This window comes from Periophthalmus magnuspinnatus, chromosome 9 (assembly GCF_009829125.3).
Source record: "Periophthalmus magnuspinnatus isolate fPerMag1 chromosome 9, fPerMag1.2.pri, whole genome shotgun sequence".
NCBI lineage: Eukaryota > Metazoa > Chordata > Actinopteri > Gobiiformes > Gobiidae > Periophthalmus > Periophthalmus magnuspinnatus.
This window is the reverse complement of record NC_047134.1, coordinates 3,479,728-3,499,481: the sequence shown is the minus strand read 5'-3', so window position 1 is coordinate 3,499,481 and position 19,754 is coordinate 3,479,728. Positions and strand designations below refer to the sequence as shown.

Genomic DNA, 19,754 nt, shown 5'->3' with positions numbered 1-19,754 from the left:
TTCGCTGCAATAGACCTGCTCGAGCGCACATGTGCATCCTTGGCTGAGTCGAATCTCAAACTTCACAAAATCGCCTCAAACAGTATTTCAGTCATGCAAGCTTTCAAACCAGAAGACCTAGCCAACGGCATCAAAGACTTGAGTCTAGACCATGAGATGTTACCAGCCCAGAGAAGTCTAGGCCTGTGCTGGGACATAAACACAGACTCTTTCACATTCAAGGTTGCTGTTAACGACAAACCTTACACGCGCTGCGGTGTTCTCTCTGTGATCAACAGTATCTTCGACCCCTTGGGACTAGCATCACCAGTGACAGTCAAAGGCAGACTCTTGTTACGCGAGCTGGCAAGTGGAGTCCAAGACTGGGATGCTCCCCTCCCTCAGGACGCACTCAAGATGGACGCATGGGAAATATGGAAATTGTCCCTTCAAGATCTGAGCAGTCTCAAAGTTCCACGCTGCTACGTACCAGCTTCACTTTCCAAGTCCACCTACACTGAACTCTGCGTCTTTTCGGATGCCTCCAGCTGGGCTATCGCTGCAGTAGCCTACTTAAGAACAGTCAACGGGGAGGGACATTGTGAAGTTGGATTTGTACTTGGGAAAGCAAAACTGTCACCACAACCAGAACCCACAATACCTCGCCTTGAACTTTGCGGAGCGGTTCTAGCGGTTGAGATGGCGGAACTCATCCTTGATGAACTTGATCACAAGCCAGACGCTGTCAAATTCTACTGTGATAGCAAAGTGGTTCTTGGGTACATTTGCAATGACTCCAAACGCTTCTATGTTTATGTCCATAACCGTGTTCATCGCATTCGTCAGTCCACATCTCCCGAACAGTGGCACTACGTCACATCAGAACAAAATCCGGCTGATCTTGCTGACGTGAGATGCACAAATCCTTTGAGTTGGTCGAGCCTGAGAAAGATACTGAAATCAGACAAGTTACCACCTTGGCAACTCACGTTCAGAAAAACAGCCTCTCACTGGAACGCTTCCAGCGCTTTTCTACATGGAACTCTCTTGTACGTGGTGTTTCATTCCTCATTCACCAAGCTCGTTCTTACTCAAGAAGTAATACATCAAGTCATACATGCAAAGGCTGGCATTAATGCGCTAAGCCGCGCACTCCAGAGGAGCTGGAAACTGCCAGAAAGCTAATTCTTCAGTCTGTTCAAAGGAGCGCCTATCCTGAAGAGTACGCTGCTCTACAAGCCAATCAAACAGTCCACAGTGCAAGCTGCCTTTTGGCTCTGGACCCCTATTTTAGTGAAGGCCTCATGAGAATCGGAGGTCGCCTCAGAAACGCATCACTGGACTCAGCTGCCAAAAATCCAATCATTCTTCCAAAGAAACATCACGTTACTCATCTTCTTGCCCAACACTATCACTCCAAAGTTATGCATCAAGGGAGACAGTTCACAGAGGGAGCACTTCGACAAGCCGGACTGTGGATAGTTGGTTGCAAGAGACTGGTATCATCTATTATCTACCATTGTGTGACATGCAGAAAACTTAGGGGGAAACTTGAAACCCAGAAAATGGCTGATCTTCCTCCTGAGAGACTCGAGATGGTCCCACCATTTTCATACGTTGGATTGGACGTCTTTGGGCCATGGACAGTCGTTACACGACGCACTCGAGGTGGTGCCGCACAAAGCAAGAGGTGGGCTATTCTTTTTACATGTATGACCACAAGAGGTGTACATATTGAAATCATTGAATCTATGGACACTTGCAGCTGCATAAATGCAATCTGCAGATTTTTCGCAATACGAGGGCCATCAAGGCAACTGCGATCAGACAGAGGCACCAACTTTATTGCAGCAAGTGTTGAGTTGGGCATGGCACAACCAAACAAGAACCCTCCAAATATTGTCAGCTACCTCCATGCCAATGGCTGTACATGGGAGTTCAATCCCCCTCATGCCTCCCACATGGGAGGTGTATGGGAAAGAATGATAGGAGTAACACGCAGGATCCTGGACTCCATGCTTCTGCAAAATAAACACACTCGCCTGACACACGAAGTGCTTTGTACCTTAATGGCTGAGGTATCTTCCATAATCAATGCGAGGCCCCTGGTTCCTATCTCAACAGACTCGTCCTCACCATTCTTGTTGTGCCCTGCAATGATCTTGACCCAAAAGCAACATGTTCCCTCTCCACCAGGGGACTTCTGTGGAAAAGACCTGCTCAAAAATCAGTGGAAACAGGTGCAGGCACTCGCCAACGAATTCTGGAGTCGCTGGAGAACCGAATATCTCAACACCCTTCAGTCAAGGCGCAAGTGGCACAGAACTCAACGTAACCTCCAACAAGGAGACATTGTGCTGTTGAAGCAAGCTCAAGCCCCAAGAAATGAATGGACAATGGCCATCATCACATCTGCCTTTCCTAGCAGTGACGGGAAGGTTTGTAAGGTCGAAGTGAGGACGTCACATCAAGGTGTTCCAAAGACTTATTTGCGCCCCATCTCAGACATTGTGGTTCTTTTAGAAAACGAACTGTCAGTTATAAAGCAGTAGTGGCATTAGTATGCCAGGCGGGGAGTGTTCTGCCCACAGTAAAGTTACTTTCAGAAAAAGTTCATAATAATTTTGTAATGTTAATAATTTAGTATATTATAATTCATTGATTAATATTTCATGTTTAAGACAGCCATTTTGTTAAAAATAATTACTATATACACTAGTTTTGGGTTACTTGTGTTTTATTTTGAAGGCCTCAGGAAGTGGTCACAATGCATTATGGGTAACAGCAACAGAACTCAGCTAGGTAAAAACGTGTTAAAATAAGCCTGCTTGTTGATGTCCAGAGCTGCTCATCTTGTGTTTAAAATCTTATCTACACCTACGAAAGCAATGGCTTTTCACTCGAGCTTTTCACACCACAATTGTAACGAATTGTAAGCTGTCCTGAAGACCGTATTAAAGGAGCAAGACGCTCAGTTTCCTGGCTCGTGAAAACCGAGTTTGGCTTGCTGTTGATCTGCGTTCACATACATAGTGTATCCAACACGTAGTGATAACAGTACAGTGAAAAGCCATATCAGCAGTTGATGGAAGATAAAACTCACAGAAACGACGCAGAGATGGACAACACTCAGGAAGAAAAGGCCAACTCTCCAAGCAAAGCACCATCAAAAGCATCGTCCAAGGCTGTCACCAAAGTCATGTCCTTCAAAAGCTCAAAGTCCAGCGTACTTGCAGCAGCCACTCTGGCACGCGCCTCTGCAGAAGCCGCAAACACCAAAGCCATGTACAGTAAGAAAGAATTTGAGATAAAAAAGCAGCCAGCAAAGCTAGAACTAGAAAAGGTACTACTAGAAGCAGACCTAGAAATGTTAGAAGCAGAAAAGGAAGCAGCAGCCAAAGCAGCCGAGGCCAAGGTTTTAGAAGCTGCTGCGGCTGAGGAACATTACGAAAGTGAAACCACAGAGAGTGAAGTCCCTTTACAAGAAGTCAAACAGAGAACAATGGAGTATGTGCAGCATCAAAACCAGTTGAAGTCACAAATGCAATTGTCACAAGAAAAGGCACCTCCAGTTGAACTCTCACTAAAGACCCCATCATTCACTGCGATGAGACGAGACAATGAGACGCAGCCCTCTCTTTCAGCCTACGAAAAAATGCAGGTAAAAAATGAACCTTTGAATGCACCAAAGGACTACATAAAGCCATACACTTACCACGCTTCACATCACAGTGACCCACCGCCCATGTTAGACTTTGCCAGATTCCTTGCACGCAGAGAGCTAATAACCACAGGCCTCTTTAAGTTCGACGACACCCCTGAGAACTTTAGAGCATAGCAGTCATCATTCTTAAATGCAACAGAGGAGATAGGACTCTCATATAGTGAGGAGTTAGACCTCCTTGTTAAGTGGCTTGGTAAGGAGTCTTCTGAGCATGTTAAGAGAATCAGAGCTGTCTACGCCACTAACCCCAAAGCCGCTGTCAAATTATCATGGGAAAGACTGCAAGAATGCTACGCCACACCAGAAGTAGTTGAAAATGCCCTATTCAAGAAAATAGACAACTTCCCTTGCCTCGCTAGTAGAGACAATGTAAAACTCAGGGAGCTTGGTGACTTGCTTTTAGAGTTGCTGGTTGCCAAGGACCAAGCCTATCTTCCTGGACTTGCTTACCTCGACACACCCCGAGGTGTCAAACCCATAGTCGAAAAGCTACCCCCAAGTTTACAAGATAAATGGCTCCACTCAGGTTCAAAATACAAGCAAAAATATGATGTGACTTTCCCTCCCTTCTCATATTTTGTCAAGTTTGTACAAGAAGAGGCCAAGGCCAGAAATGACCCAAGTTTTGCAGTATACAATAGTCAGCCATTCAACAAAAGTGAGAGAGCACCCATTAGACAAGCCAACTACAGATCACCCATCACTGTGAACAAAACAGAACTTAACACAAATGCTCATAGCAGTGCCAAAGAGGAGGATTTAACACGGCACTGCCCTGTTCACAGAAAACCACATTCTCTAGCCAAATGTAGGGCTTTCCGGATCAAACCAATGCAAGAGAGGCGAAGCATACTCAAAGAACACAAACGATGCTTCCGGTGCTGTTCTCCCAGTCATGCAATAAGGGACTGTAACATAGAACTTAAGTGTGAGGAATGTCAAAGTGACAAACATTGTTCTGCCATGCATCCTGATTCAAGCCAGCAACCCCAGCCATCAGCCGCACCTGAACCAGAGGCTCAGGCCCAAATCAGCCTGCCACCAGAGGTTACATCACGGTGCACTGAGATCTGCGGTGGAAGTGGTCCTCCGCGTTCCTGCTCAAAGGTATGTCTTGTCAGAATCTTCCCAAAAAGCCACAGAGAACGCTCTGCTAAGATATATGTAATCCTTGAAGACCAGAGTAATAGCTCACTAGCTTGCCCCGAATTCTTTGAGTTATTTGGGATAGAGGGTAGTCCTGTGACATACAACATGAGAACGTGCGCTGGTCTTACTGAGATGCTCGGCAGGAAAGCTGTGGGATTTCAAATCGAACCAGAAGATGGAGGTGTGTGTTTGGACCTCCCCCCACTCATCGAATGCAGTGAGATAATGTTTAATAGAGACGAAATACCTACACCTGAAGTTGCTCTTGCCCACGCCCATTTAAAACATCTAGCACCTCTCATTCCTAAGTATGACCCAAGTGCTCAGATTGCAGTCCTGCTAGGCAGAGACATCATACGAGTCCACAAAGCATGGCAACAAGTGAACGGGCCCCACAATGCTCCCTTTGCCCAACGCCTTGATCTAGGTTGGGTAATCGTAGGAGAAGTGTGTCTCAATGCTCATAAACCAACTGTCAATGTTTATAAGACCCACATGCTTCCTAACGGACGCCCTTCTCTCCTCACTCCTTGTCACAACAGCATCATCGTTAAAGAGAAACTGCGCTACGGCGGGGAGCATAGGAATGGCCCACCCTGCAGCTCAAAACCCAATACAGCAGAAACTAAACTTGGGGAAAAGGTTTTTGAGCGTACAGAGAAGGATAATAAGAGTGCCATGTCCTTTGAGGATGAGACCTTTCTTAAAATAATGGAGAAAGAGGTCCACCAAGATGAAAATAAGAACTGGGTTGCCCCTTTGCCATTCCGGTGCCCTCGCTTGCCCCTCCCAAACAACAGAGACCAAATGCTCTCCAGACTCAATTCGCTAAGACGCAGCCTAGCAAGAAACCCTCAGACAAAGCAACAGTTTTCAGAGTTTATGGAAAGGCTGTTCCAGAACAATCATGCAGAGATCGCTCCACCCATCAACAATGGCGCAGAATGCTGGTACCTGCCTATTTTCGGGGTATTTCATCCTCAGAAACCCGACCAGATACGGGTTGTCTTCGACTCAAGTGCCGAGCAGTTTGGTGTATCCCTCAACTCAGTACTGTTAACGGGTCCAGACCTCAATAACACCCTCCTCGGTGTGCTGATTAGGTTTAGGAAAGAGCTCATCGCGATCACTGCTGATATTCAGCAAAAGTTTTATGGGTTCCTAGTCAGGCCGGACCATCGCGACTACTTGAGATTCCTGTGGCACAAGGACAATGATCTCTCTAAAGAAGTGCAAGAGTACCATATGCGGGTGCATGTTTTCGGAAATAGCCCGTCACCAGCAGTGGCCATTTATTGCCTACGGAGAGCAATCCAGAAGGGCGAGTTAAGGTTTGGAGCGGACACAAGACACTTTGTTGAGAGGCACTTCTATGTGGACGACGGGCTGATTTCACTCCCCACAGAGTTCGCTGCAATAGACCTGCTCGAGCGCACATGTGCATCCTTGGCTGAGTCGAATCTCAAACTTCACAAAATCGCCTCAAACAGTATTTCAGTCATGCAAGCTTTCAAACCAGAAGACCTAGCCAACGGCATCAAAGACTTGAGTCTAGACCATGAGATGTTACCAGCCCAGAGAAGTCTAGGCCTGTGCTGGGACATAAACACAGACTCTTTCACATTCAAGGTTGCTGTTAACGACAAACCTTACACGCGCTGCGGTGTTCTCTCTGTGATCAACAGTATCTTCGACCCCTTGGGACTAGCATCACCAGTGACAGTCAAAGGCAGACTCTTGTTACGCGAGCTGGCAAGTGGAGTCCAAGACTGGGATGCTCCCCTCCCTCAGGACGCACTCAAGATGGACGCATGGGAAATATGGAAATTGTCCCTTCAAGATCTGAGCAGTCTCAAAGTTCCACGCTGCTACGTACCAGCTTCACTTTCCAAGTCCACCTACACTGAACTCTGCGTCTTTTCGGATGCCTCCAGCTGGGCTATCGCTGCAGTAGCCTACTTAAGAACAGTCAACGGGGAGGGACATTGTGAAGTTGGATTTGTACTTGGGAAAGCAAAACTGTCACCACAACCAGAACCCACAATACCTCGCCTTGAACTTTGCGGAGCGGTTCTAGCGGTTGAGATGGCGGAACTCATCCTTGATGAACTTGATCACAAGCCAGACGCTGTCAAATTCTACTGTGATAGCAAAGTGGTTCTTGGGTACATTTGCAATGACTCCAAACGCTTCTATGTTTATGTCCATAACCGTGTTCATCGCATTCGTCAGTCCACATCTCCCGAACAGTGGCACTACGTCACATCAGAACAAAATCCGGCTGATCTTGCTGACGTGAGATGCACAAATCCTTTGAGTTGGTCGAGCCTGAGAAAGATACTGAAATCAGACAAGTTACCACCTTGGCAACTCACGTTCAGAAAAACAGCCTCTCACTGGAACGCTTCCAGCGCTTTTCTACATGGAACTCTCTTGTACGTGGTGTTTCATTCCTCATTCACCAATCTCGTTCTTACTCAAGAAGTAATACATCAAGTCATACATGCAAAGGCTGGCATTAATGCGCTAAGCCGCGCACTCCAGAGGAGCTGGAAACTGCCAGAAAGCTAATTCTTCAGTCTGTTCAAAGGAGCGCCTATCCTGAAGAGTACGCTGCTCTACAAGCCAATCAAACAGTCCACAGTGCAAGCTGCCTTTTGGCTCTGGACCCCTATTTTAGTGAAGGCCTCATGAGAATCGGAGGTCGCCTCAGAAACGCATCACTGGACTCAGCTGCCAAAAATCCAATCATTCTTCCAAAGAAACATCACGTTACTCATCTTCTTGCCCAACACTATCACTCCAAAGTTATGCATCAAGGGAGACAGTTCACAGAGGGAGCACTTCGACAAGCCGGACTGTGGATAGTTGGTTGCAAGAGACTGGTATCATCTATTATCTACCATTGTGTGACATGCAGAAAACTTAGGGGGAAACTTGAAACCCAGAAAATGGCTGATCTTCCTCCTGAGAGACTCGAGATGGTCCCACCATTTTCATACGTTGGATTGGACGTCTTTGGGCCATGGACAGTCGTTACACGACGCACTCGAGGTGGTGCCGCACAAAGCAAGAGGTGGGCTATTCTTTTTACATGTATGACCACAAGAGGTGTACATATTGAAATCATTGAATCTATGGACACTTGCAGCTGCATAAATGCAATCTGCAGATTTTTCGCAATACGAGGGCCATCAAGGCAACTGCGATCAGACAGAGGCACCAACTTTATTGCAGCAAGTGTTGAGTTGGGCATGGCACAACCAAACAAGAACCCTCCAAATATTGTCAGCTACCTCCATGCCAATGGCTGTACATGGGAGTTCAATCCCCCTCATGCCTCCCACATGGGAGGTGTATGGGAAAGAATGATAGGAGTAACACGCAGGATCCTGGACTCCATGCTTCTGCAAAATAAACACACTCGCCTGACACACGAAGTGCTTTGTACCTTAATGGCTGAGGTATCTTCCATAATCAATGCGAGGCCCCTGGTTCCTATCTCAACAGACTCGTCCTCACCATTCTTGTTGTGCCCTGCAATGATCTTGACCCAAAAGCAACATGTTCCCTCTCCACCAGGGGACTTCTGTGGAAAAGACCTGCTCAAAAATCAGTGGAAACAGGTGCAGGCACTCGCCAACGAATTCTGGAGTCGCTGGAGAACCGAATATCTCAACACCCTTCAGTCAAGGCGCAAGTGGCACAGAACTCAACGTAACCTCCAACAAGGAGACATTGTGCTGTTGAAGCAAGCTCAAGCCCCAAGAAATGAATGGACAATGGCCATCATCACATCTGCCTTTCCTAGCAGTGACGGGAAGGTTTGTAAGGTCGAAGTGAGGACGTCACATCAAGGTGTTCCAAAGACTTATTTGCGCCCCATCTCAGACATTGTGGTTCTTTTAGAAAACGAACTGTCAGTTATAAAGCAGTAGTGGCATTAGTATGCCAGGCGGGGAGTGTTCTGCCCACAGTAAAGTTACTTTCAGAAAAAGTTCATAATAATTTTGTAATGTTAATAATTTAGTATATTATAATTCATTGATTAATATTTCATGTTTAAGACAGCCATTTTGTTAAAAATAATTACTATATACACTAGTTTTGGGTTACTTGTGTTTTATTTTGAAGGCCTCAGGAAGTGGTCACAATGCATTATGGGTAACAGCAACAGAACTCAGCTAGGTAAAAACGTGTTAAAATAAGCCTGCTTGTTGATGTCCAGAGCTGCTCATCTTGTGTTTAAAATCTTATCTACACCTACGAAAGCAATGGCTTTTCACTCGAGCTTTTCACACCACAATTGTAACGAATTGTAAGCTGTCCTGAAGACCGTATTAAAGGAGCAAGACGCTCAGTTTCCTGGCTCGTGAAAACCGAGTTTGGCTTGCTGTTGATCTGCGTTCACATACATAGTGTATCCAACACGTAGTGAAAACAGTACAATGTTTTTAGCGTCTCTCTGGGTTTCAGACAAAACTCACACACTTGGACTCGTCTGTGTCCAACAGGACTGTCCTCATGTCCAGAGACACACACAGAGGACACGCCCCCTCTGTGTGTGTGTGTGTGGTGTGTGTGATGAGAGAGACTAGAAAAAAACATCTGAGAAACATAAAAATGTGAGATCAGACTTTTACCTGAACACTTCACCTCCAGACCCCAGGAAGAGGAAGAGGAGGATGAACCATCGACACATTCTCTCACTGCTGACTTCATCACACAGTCATAATCGACCTCCCACACTGGACTCTCCGGAAAATCGTTTCTCTCTTCTCTATAAACAGCAGAGCCACAGTCCAGGTCTCTGCACACAGCAGCTATGTGCTCCACGTCCCAGGGTCTAAAAGGCTCATACACCCGTCTCCACTCTCCTCTGAGTCTCACCTCCACAGTCCCAGCACAGCGACTGGCTCCTCCCACCAGCCTGAGCTCTGAACAGACAAGAGACAGAGTGAGCCCCGCCCCTTTACCTGAGCAGTGAAGCCTCACCAAGAGTAAAAGAAAAATTCTATTTTGTCAACTGGACAAAAGTTTTAGAGCAGGGGTGTCCAAAGTGTGATCCCCAGGCCGAACTTGGCCCTCCAGCAGAACTAATTTGGCCCAAAGGGGCTCTGAGATTTTAGGAATAATCTGTTTTGAGTCAGTTTGTAGTGAAAAGACTGTCAGGAGGACAGTCCTGTCTATTTCCTCATTTTTAGTCAATGTCACATATTTCTTTATAGAAGAACATTTTTCTGTTCAAACTGTCATCAGGTTTGACCCTCCACCCACTAATGTGTATTCACTTTGACCCACTGTGGAAAATACTTTGGGCCCTGGGGGGAGGAGCTAACTACACCCAAACAGTTAGCTCCTCCCTTCAGACACATATAAGGAAGTATCCACCAGTGACCTGTCCAGAACTGAAGACACACTCTGACCAGACTGAGGGATTACACAGACACTGTGGCAGAGTGGTTATCCTGTGTGCTCCCTCTCACCAGGAGGTTGTGGGTTAGACTCCTGATCTGAGTGGAGTGTGCATGTTCTCCCTGTGTTACTGTGGCAGAGTGGTTATCCTGGTGTGTGTCTTTACCTGAGCTGTTGTCTTCTGCCAGGAGCCCTGCACACACAAAAGTCATGTCACAAAATGGTGGATGTTGAGCTACTTAAAGCCACAGGCTGGTTTCATGAGTGTGATGGAAACTGTAGTCCTGCTTTAGTCCCGGTTTAGTCCTGGTTTAGTCCTGCTTTAGTCCCGGTTTAGTCCTACTTTCGTCCTGCTTTAGACCTTCTTTACTCCTGGTTTAGTCCTGGTTAAGTCCTGCCTTAGTCCCTCTTCAGTCCTGCTTTAGTCATGCTTTGGACCCGCTTTAGTCCTGGTTTAGTCCTGCTTTAAACCTTGTCTAGTCCATGTTTAGTCCATGTTTAGTCCATGTTTAGTCCATGTTTAGTCCATGTTTAGTCCTGCTTTAGTCCTGCTTTAGTCCTGCTTTAGTCCTGTTTTAGTCCTGGTTTAGTCCTGGTTTAGTCCTGGTTTAGTCCTGGTTTAGTCCTGGTTTAGTCCTGTTTTAGTCCTGGTTTAGTCCTGGTTCAGTCCTGGTTTAGTCCTGGTTCAGTCCTGGTTCAGTCCTAGTTCACTTGTTATTAAACACGTGAGAATCTCTCTGTAGTTTTTCAGAGTAAACATGACAGACTTGAGTCTAAACTGGGCTCTTTGCTGCTGACAGAGCTGATCCTCCTCAACAGATTTAATCATGTTTTTAGCGTCTCTCTGGGTTTAAGACAAAACTCACACACTTGGACTCGTCTGTGTCCAACAGGACTGTCCTCATGTCAAGAGACACACACAGAGGACACGCCCCCTCTGTGTGTGTGTGTGTGTGTGTGTGTAATGAGAGACACTAGAAAAAAATCTGAAAAACAAAAATGTGAGATCAGACTTTTACCTGAACACTTCACCTCCAGACCCCAGGGAGAGGAGGGTGAGGCAATGACACAGTCTCTCACTGCAGACTCCTTCACACAGTCATATGGGACCATCCACACTGGACTCTGTGGAAAACCATCTCTCTCTTCTCCATAAACAGCAGAGCCACAGTCCAGGTCTCTGCACACAGCAGCTGTGTTCTCCAGGTCCCAGAATCTAGAGGACTCCGCCCGTCTCCACTCTCCTTTGTGTCTCACCTCCACAGTCCCAGCACAGCGACTGGCCCCTCCCACCAGCCTGAGCGGCTCTGAACAGACAAAAGACAGAGTGAGACCCCGCCCCTTTACCTGAGCAGTGAGGACACGCCCCTTTACCTGAGCAGTGAGGCCCCGCCCGATTACTTGAGCAGTAAGGCCCCGCGCCTTTACCTGAGCAGTCAGGCCCACCCCTGTACCTGAGGAGTCAGACCCCGCCCCTTTACCTGAGCAGGTGAGGTTGACAGCGGCTCCAGAGGAGCAGGTCTCTGAGCCGGAGCGGGGACAGTCCATCAGAGCAGACTCATGGCCCTCACAGTGGAACCTCTGCTTCAGAGGAGAGAGTGCCCCCTGGAGGAGAGAAGGAGCCCCACAGCCCAGCTCCCTGCACAGCACCTCTGCCCCCTGCTGGTCCAAGGCCCCTTCACAGACCCAGGTCCAGGACTGGTTCCAGATCTGCACTGATCCTGAGCACAGACTGGGCCCTGAGACCAGACGCACCGAGTCTGTGGACACACATGTGTGACATCATCACTCTGAGCCAATAGGACGCACACAGGGCTGTGACATCACCGCTCTGTCCTGGTGTCATCCTCCTGTTTAGTCCTGGTTCACTCCTGGTTTAGTCCTGGTTTAGTCCTGTTTTAGTCCTGTTTTAGTCCTGGTTCAGTCCTGGTTTAGTCCTGGTTCAGTCCTGGTTTAGTCCTGGTTTAGTCCTGGTTCAGTCCTGGTTTAGTCCTGGTTTAGTCCTGGTTTAGTCCTGTTTTAGTCCTGTTTAGTCCTGGTTCAGTCCTGGTTTAGTCCTATTTAATCCTGGTTCAGTCCTGGTTTTGTCCTGGTTTAGTCCTGGTTTAGTCCTGTTTTAGTACTGGTTCAGTCCTGGTTCTGTCCTGCTTTAGTCCTGGTTTAGTCCTGGTTTAGTGCTGGTTTAGTGCTGGTTTAGTCCTGGTTTAGTCCTGGTTCAGTCCTAGTTCACTTGTTCTTAAACACGTGAGAATCTCTCTGTAGTTTTTCAGAGTAAACATTACAGACTTGAGTCTAAACTGGACTCTTTGCTGCTGACAGAGCTGATCCTTCTCAACAGATTGAATCATGTTTGTTCTGCCCACAGTAAAGTTACTTTCAGAAAAAGTTCATAATAATTTTGTAATGTTAATAATTTAGTATATTATAATTCATTGGTTAATATTTCATGCTTAAGACAGCCATTTTGTTAAAAATAATTACTATATACACTAGTTTTGGGTTACTTGTGTTTTATTTTGAAGGCCTCAGGAAGTGGTCACAATGCATTATGGGTAACAGCAACAGAACTCAGCTAGGTAAAAACGTGTTAAAATAAGCCTGCTTGTTGATGTCCAGAGCTGCTCATCTTGTGTTTAAAATCTTATCTACACCTACGAAAGCAATGGCTTTTCACTCGAGCTTTTCACACCACAATTGTAACGAATTGTAAGCTGTCCTGAAGACCGTATTAAAGCAGCAAGACGCTCAGTTTCCTGGCTCGTGAAAACCGAGTTTGGCTTGCTGTTGATCTGCGTTCACATACATAGTGTATCCAACACGTAGTGATAACAGTACAGTGAAAAGCCATATCAGCAGTTGATGGAAGATAAAACTCACAGAAACGACGCAGAGATGGACAACACTCAGGAAGAAAAGGCCAACTCTCCAAGCAAAGCACCATCAAAAGCATCGTCCAAGGCTGTCACCAAAGTCATGTCCTTCAAAAGCTCAAAGTCCAGCGTACTTGCAGCAGCCACTCTGGCACGCGCCTCTGCAGAAGCCGCAAACACCAAAGCCATGTACAATAAGAAAGAATTTGAGATAAAAAAAGCAGCCAGCAAAGCTAGAACTAGAAAAGGTACTACTAGAAGCAGACCTAGAAATGTTAGAAGCAGAAAAGGAAGCAGCAGCCAAAGCAGCCGAGGCCAAGGTTTTAGAAGCTGCTGCGGCTGAGGAACATTACGAAAGTGAAACCACAGAGAGTGAAGTCCCTTTACAAGAAGTCAAACAGAGAACAATGGAGTATGTGCAGCATCAAAACCAGTTGAAGTCACAAATGCAATTGTCACAAGAAAAGGCACCTCCAGTTGAACTCTCACTAAAGACCCCATCATTCACTGCGATGAGACGAGACAATGAGACGCAGCCCTCTCTTTCAGCCTACGAAAAAATGCAGGTAAAAAATGAACCTTTGAATGCACCAAAGGACTACATAAAGCCATACACTTACCACGCTTCACATCACAGTGACCCACCGCCCATGTTAGACTTTGCCAGATTCCTTGCACGCAGAGAGCTAATAACCACAGGCCTCTTTAAGTTCGACGACACCCCTGAGAACTTTAGAGCATAGCAGTCATCATTCTTAAATGCAACAGAGGAGATAGGACTCTCATATAGTGAGGAGTTAGACCTCCTTGTTAAGTGGCTTGGTAAGGAGTCTTCTGAGCATGTTAAGAGAATCAGAGCTGTCTACGCCACTAACCCCAAAGCCGCTGTCAAATTATCATGGGAAAGACTGCAAGAATGCTACGCCACACCAGAAGTAGTTGAAAATGCCCTATTCAAGAAAATAGACAACTTCCCTTGCCTCGCTAGTAGAGACAATGTAAAACTCAGGGAGCTTGGTGACTTGCTTTTAGAGTTGCTGGTTGCCAAGGACCAAGCCTATCTTCCTGGACTTGCTTACCTCGACACACCCCGAGGTGTCAAACCCATAGTCGAAAAGCTACCCCCAAGTTTACAAGATAAATGGCTCCACTCAGGTTCAAAATACAAGCAAAAATATGATGTGACTTTCCCTCCCTTCTCATATTTTGTCAAGTTTGTACAAGAAGAGGCCAAGGCCAGAAATGACCCAAGTTTTGCAGTATACAATAGTCAGCCATTCAACAAAAGTGAGAGAGCACCCATTAGACAAGCCAACTACAGATCACCCATCACTGTGAACAAAACAGAACTTAACACAAATGCTCATAGCAGTGCCAAAGAGGAGGATTTAACACGGCACTGCCCTGTTCACAGAAAACCACATTCTCTAGCCAAATGTAGGGCTTTCCGGATCAAACCAATGCAAGAGAGGCGAAGCATACTCAAAGAACACAAACGATGCTTCCGGTGCTGTTCTCCCAGTCATGCAATAAGGGACTGTAACATAGAACTTAAGTGTGAGGAATGTCAAAGTGACAAACATTGTTCTGCCATGCATCCTGATTCAAGCCAGCAACCCCAGCCATCAGCCGCACCTGAACCAGAGGCTCAGGCCCAAATCAGCCTGCCACCAGAGGTTACATCACGGTGCACTGAGATCTGCGGTGGAAGTGGTCCTCCGCGTTCCTGCTCAAAGGTATGTCTTGTCAGAATCTTCCCAAAAAGCCACAGAGAACGCTCTGCTAAGATATATGTAATCCTTGAAGACCAGAGTAATAGCTCACTAGCTTGCCCCGAATTCTTTGAGTTATTTGGGATAGAGGGTAGTCCTGTGACATACAACATGAGAACGTGCGCTGGTCTTACTGAGATGCTCGGCAGGAAAGCTGTGGGATTTCAAATCGAACCAGAAGATGGAGGTGTGTGTTTGGACCTCCCCCCACTCATCGAATGCAGTGAGATAATGTTTAATAGAGACGAAATACCTACACCTGAAGTTGCTCTTGCCCACGCCCATTTAAAACATCTAGCACCTCTCATTCCTAAGTATGACCCAAGTGCTCAGATTGCAGTCCTGCTAGGCAGAGACATCATACGAGTCCACAAAGCATGGCAACAAGTGAACGGGCCCCACAATGCTCCCTTTGCCCAACGCCTTGATCTAGGTTGGGTAATCGTAGGAGAAGTGTGTCTCAATGCTCATAAACCAACTGTCAATGTTTATAAGACCCACATGCTTCCTAACGGACGCCCTTCTCTCCTCACTCCTTGTCACAACAGCATCATCGTTAAAGAGAAACTGCGCTACGGCGGGGAGCATAGGAATGGCCCACCCTGCAGCTCAAAACCCAATACAGCAGAAACTAAACTTGGGGAAAAGGTTTTTGAGCGTACAGAGAAGGATAATAAGAGTGCCATGTCCTTTGAGGATGAGACCTTTCTTAAAATAATGGAGAAAGAGGTCCACCAAGATGAAAATAAGAACTGGGTTGCCCCTTTGCCATTCCGGTGCCCTCGCTTGCCCCTCCCAAACAACAGAGATCAAATGCTCTCCAGACTCAATTCGCTAAGACGCAGCCTAGCAAGAAACCCTCAGACAAAGCAACAGTTTTCAGAGTTTATGGAAAGGCTGTTCCAGAACAATCATGCAGAGATCGCTGCACCCATCAACAATGGCGCAGAATGCTGGTACCTGCCTATTTTCGGGGTATTTCATCCTCAGAAACCCGACCAGATACGGGTTGTCTTCGACTCAAGTTCCGAGCAGTTTGGTGTATCCCTCAACTCAGTACTGTTAACGGGTCCAGACCTCAATAACACCCTCCTCGGTGTGCTGATTAGGTTTAGGAAAGAGCTCATCGCGATCACTGCTGATATTCAGCAAAAGTTTTATGGGTTCCTAGTCAGGCCGGACCATCGCGACTACTTGAGATTCCTGTGGCACAAGGACAATGATCTCTCTAAAGAAGTGCAAGAGTACCGTATGCGGGTGCATGTTTTCGGAAATAGCCCGTCACCAGCAGTGGCCATTTATTGCCTACGGAGAGCAATCCAGAAGGGCGAGTTAAGGTTTGGAGCGGACACAAGACACTTTGTTGAGAGGCACTTCTATGTGGACGACGGGCTGATTTCACTCCCCACAGAGTTCGCTGCAATAGACCTGCTCGAGCGCACATGTGCATCCTTGGCTGAGTCGAATCTCAAACTTCACAAAATCGCCTCAAACAGTATTTCAGTCATGCAAGCTTTCAAACCAGAAGACCTAGCCAACGGCATCAAAGACTTGAGTCTAGACCATGAGATGTTACCAGCCCAGAGAAGTCTAGGCCTGTGCTGGGACATAAACACAGACTCTTTCACATTCAAGGTTGCTGTTAACGACAAACCTTACACGCGCTGCGGTGTTCTCTCTGTGATCAACAGTATCTTCGACCCCTTGGGACTAGCATCACCAGTGACAGTCAAAGGCAGACTCTTGTTACGCGAGCTGGCAAGTGGAGTCCAAGACTGGGATGCTCCCCTCCCTCAGGACGCACTCAAGATGGACGCATGGGAAATATGGAAATTGTCCCTTCAAGATCTGAGCAGTCTCAAAGTTCCACGCTGCTACGTACCAGCTTCACTTTCCAAGTCCACCTACACTGAACTCTGCGTCTTTTCGGATGCCTCCAGCTGGGCTATCGCTGCAGTAGCCTACTTAAGAACAGTCAACGGGGAGGGACATTGTGAAGTTGGATTTGTACTTGGGAAAGCAAAACTGTCACCACAACCAGAACCCACAATACCTCGCCTTGAACTTTGCGGAGCGGTTCTAGCGGTTGAGATGGCGGAACTCATCCTTGATGAACTTGATCACAAGCCAGACGCTGTCAAATTCTACTGTGATAGCAAAGTGGTTCTTGGGTACATTTGCAATGACTCCAAATGCTTCTATGTTTATGTCCATAACCGTGTTCATCGCATTCGTCAGTCCACATCTCCCGAACAGTGGCACTACGTCACATCAGAACAAAATCCGGCTGATCTTGCTGACGTGAGATGCACAAATCCTTTGAGTTTGTCGAGCCTGAGAAAGATACTGAAATCAGACAAGTTACCACCTTGGCAACTCACGTTCAGAAAAACAGCCTCTCACTGGAACGCTTCCAGCGCTTTTCTACATGGAACTCTCTTGTACGTGGTGTTTCATTCCTCATTCACCAAGCTCGTTCTTACTCAAGAAGTAATACATCAAGTCATACATGCAAAGGCTGGCATCAATGCGCTAAGCCGCGCACTCCAGAGGAGCTGGAAACTGCCAGAAAGCTAATTCTTCAGTCTGTTCAAAGGAGCGCCTATCCTGAAGAGTACGCTGCTCTACAAGCCAATCAAACAGTCCACAGTGCAAGCTGCCTTTTGGCTCTGGACCCCTATTTTAGTGAAGGCCTCATGAGAATCGGAGGTCGCCTCAGAAACGCATCACTGGACTCAGCTGCCAAAAATCCAATCATTCTTCCAAAGAAACATCACGTTACTCATCTTCTTGCCCAACACTATCACTCCAAAGTTATGCATCAAGGGAGACAGTTCACAGAGGGAGCACTTCGACAAGCCGGACTGTGGATAGTTGGTTGCAAGAGACTGGTATCATCTATTATCTACCATTGTGTGACATGCAGAAAACTTAGGGGGAAACTTGAAACCCAGAAAATGGCTGATCTTCCTCCTGAGAGACTCGAGATGGTCCCACCATTTTCATACGTTGGATTGGACGTCTTTGGGCCATGGACAGTCGTTACACGACGCACTCGAGGTGGTGCCGCACAAAGCAAGAGGTGGGCTATTCTTTTTACATGTATGACCACAAGAGGTGTACATATTGAAATCATTGAATCTATGGACACTTGCAGCTGCATAAATGCAATCTGCAGATTTTTCGCAATACGAGGGCCATCAAGGCAACTGCGATCAGACAGAGGCACCAACTTTATTGCAGCAAGTGTTGAGTTGGGCATGGCACAACCAAACAAGAACCCTCCAAATATTGTCAGCTACCTCCATGCCAATGGCTGTACATGGGAGTTCAATCCCCCTCATGCCTCCCACATGGGAGGTGTATGGGAAAGAATGATAGGAGTAACACGCAGGATCCTGGACTCCATGCTTCTGCAAAATAAACACACTCGCCTGACACACGAAGTGCTTTGTACCTTAATGGCTGAGGTATCTTCCATAATCAATGCGAGGCCCCTGGTTCCTATCTCAACAGACTCGTCCTCACCATTCTTGTTGTGCCCTGCAATGATCTTGACCCAAAAGCAACATGTTCCCTCTCCACCAGGGGACTTCTGTGGAAAAGACCTGCTCAAAAATCAGTGGAAACAGGTGCAGGCACTCGCCAACGAATTCTGGAGTCGCTGGAGAACCGAATATCTCAACACCCTTCAGTCAAGGCGCAAGTGGCACAGAACTCAACGTAACCTCCAACAAGGAGACATTGTGCTGTTGAAGCAAGCTCAAGCCCCAAGAAATGAATGGACAATGGCCATCATCACATCTGCCTTTCCTAGCAGTGACGGGAAGGTTTGTAAGGTCGAAGTGAGGACGTCACATCAAGGTGTTCCAAAGACTTATTTGCGCCCCATCTCAGACATTGTGGTTCTTTTAGAAAACGAACTGTCAGTTATAAAGCAGTAGTGGCATTAGTATGCCAGGCGGGGAGTGTTCTGCCCACAGTAAAGTTACTTTCAGAAAAAGTTCATAATAATTTTGTAATGTTAATAATTTAGTATATTATAATTCATTGATTAATATTTCATGTTTAAGACAGCCATTTTGTTAAAAATAATTACTATATACACTAGTTTTGGGTTACTTGTGTTTTATTTTGAAGGCCTCAGGAAGTGGTCACAATGCATTATGGGTAACAGCAACAGAACTCAGCTAGGTAAAAACGTGTTAAAATAAGCCTGCTTGTTGATGTCCAGAGCTGCTCATCTTGTGTTTAAAATCTTATCTACACCTACGAAAGCAATGGCTTTTCACTCGAGCTTTTCACACCACAATTGTAACGAATTGTAAGCTGTCCTGAAGACCGTATTAAAGGAGCAAGACGCTCAGTTTCCTGGCTCGTGAAAACCGAGTTTGGCTTGCTGTTGATCTGCGTTCACATACATAGTGTATCCAACACGTAGTGATAACAGTACAGTGAAAAGCCATATCAGCAGTTGATGGAAGATAAAACTCACAGAAACGACGCAGAGATGGACAACACTCAGGAAGAAAAGGCCAACTCTCCAAGCAAAGCACCATCAAAAGCATCGTCCAAGGCTGTCACCAAAGTCATGTCCTTCAAAAGCTCAAAGTCCAGCGTACTTGCAGCAGCCACTCTGGCACGCGCCTCTGCAGAAGCCGCAAACACCAAAGCCATGTACAGTAAGAAAGAATTTGAGATAAAAAAGCAGCCAGCAAAGCTAGAACTAGAAAAGGTACTACTAGAAGCAGACCTAGAAATGTTAGAAGCAGAAAAGGAAGCAGCAGCCAAAGCAGCCGAGGCCAAGGTTTTAGAAGCTGCTGCGGCTGAGGAACATTACGAAAG

At 46.6% G+C, this 19,754-nt stretch overlaps 1 protein-coding gene across 1 annotated transcript in view; it reads right to left on the bottom strand.

The window, feature by feature from the left end:
• Window positions 1-19,754, bottom strand: part of LOC129456542 (deleted in malignant brain tumors 1 protein-like) — a 63,296-nt gene that overhangs the window by 30,334 nt on the left and 13,208 nt on the right. Inside the window, exons 6-7 of the mRNA XM_055224427.1 lie at window positions 11,749-12,027; window positions 9,496-9,789 (exon numbers count right to left, since the gene is read on the bottom strand). Coding sequence (XP_055080402.1) covers window positions 9,496-9,789; window positions 11,749-12,027 — 573 coding nt within the window. The remainder of the gene's footprint in view (window positions 1-9,495; window positions 9,790-11,748; window positions 12,028-19,754) is intronic.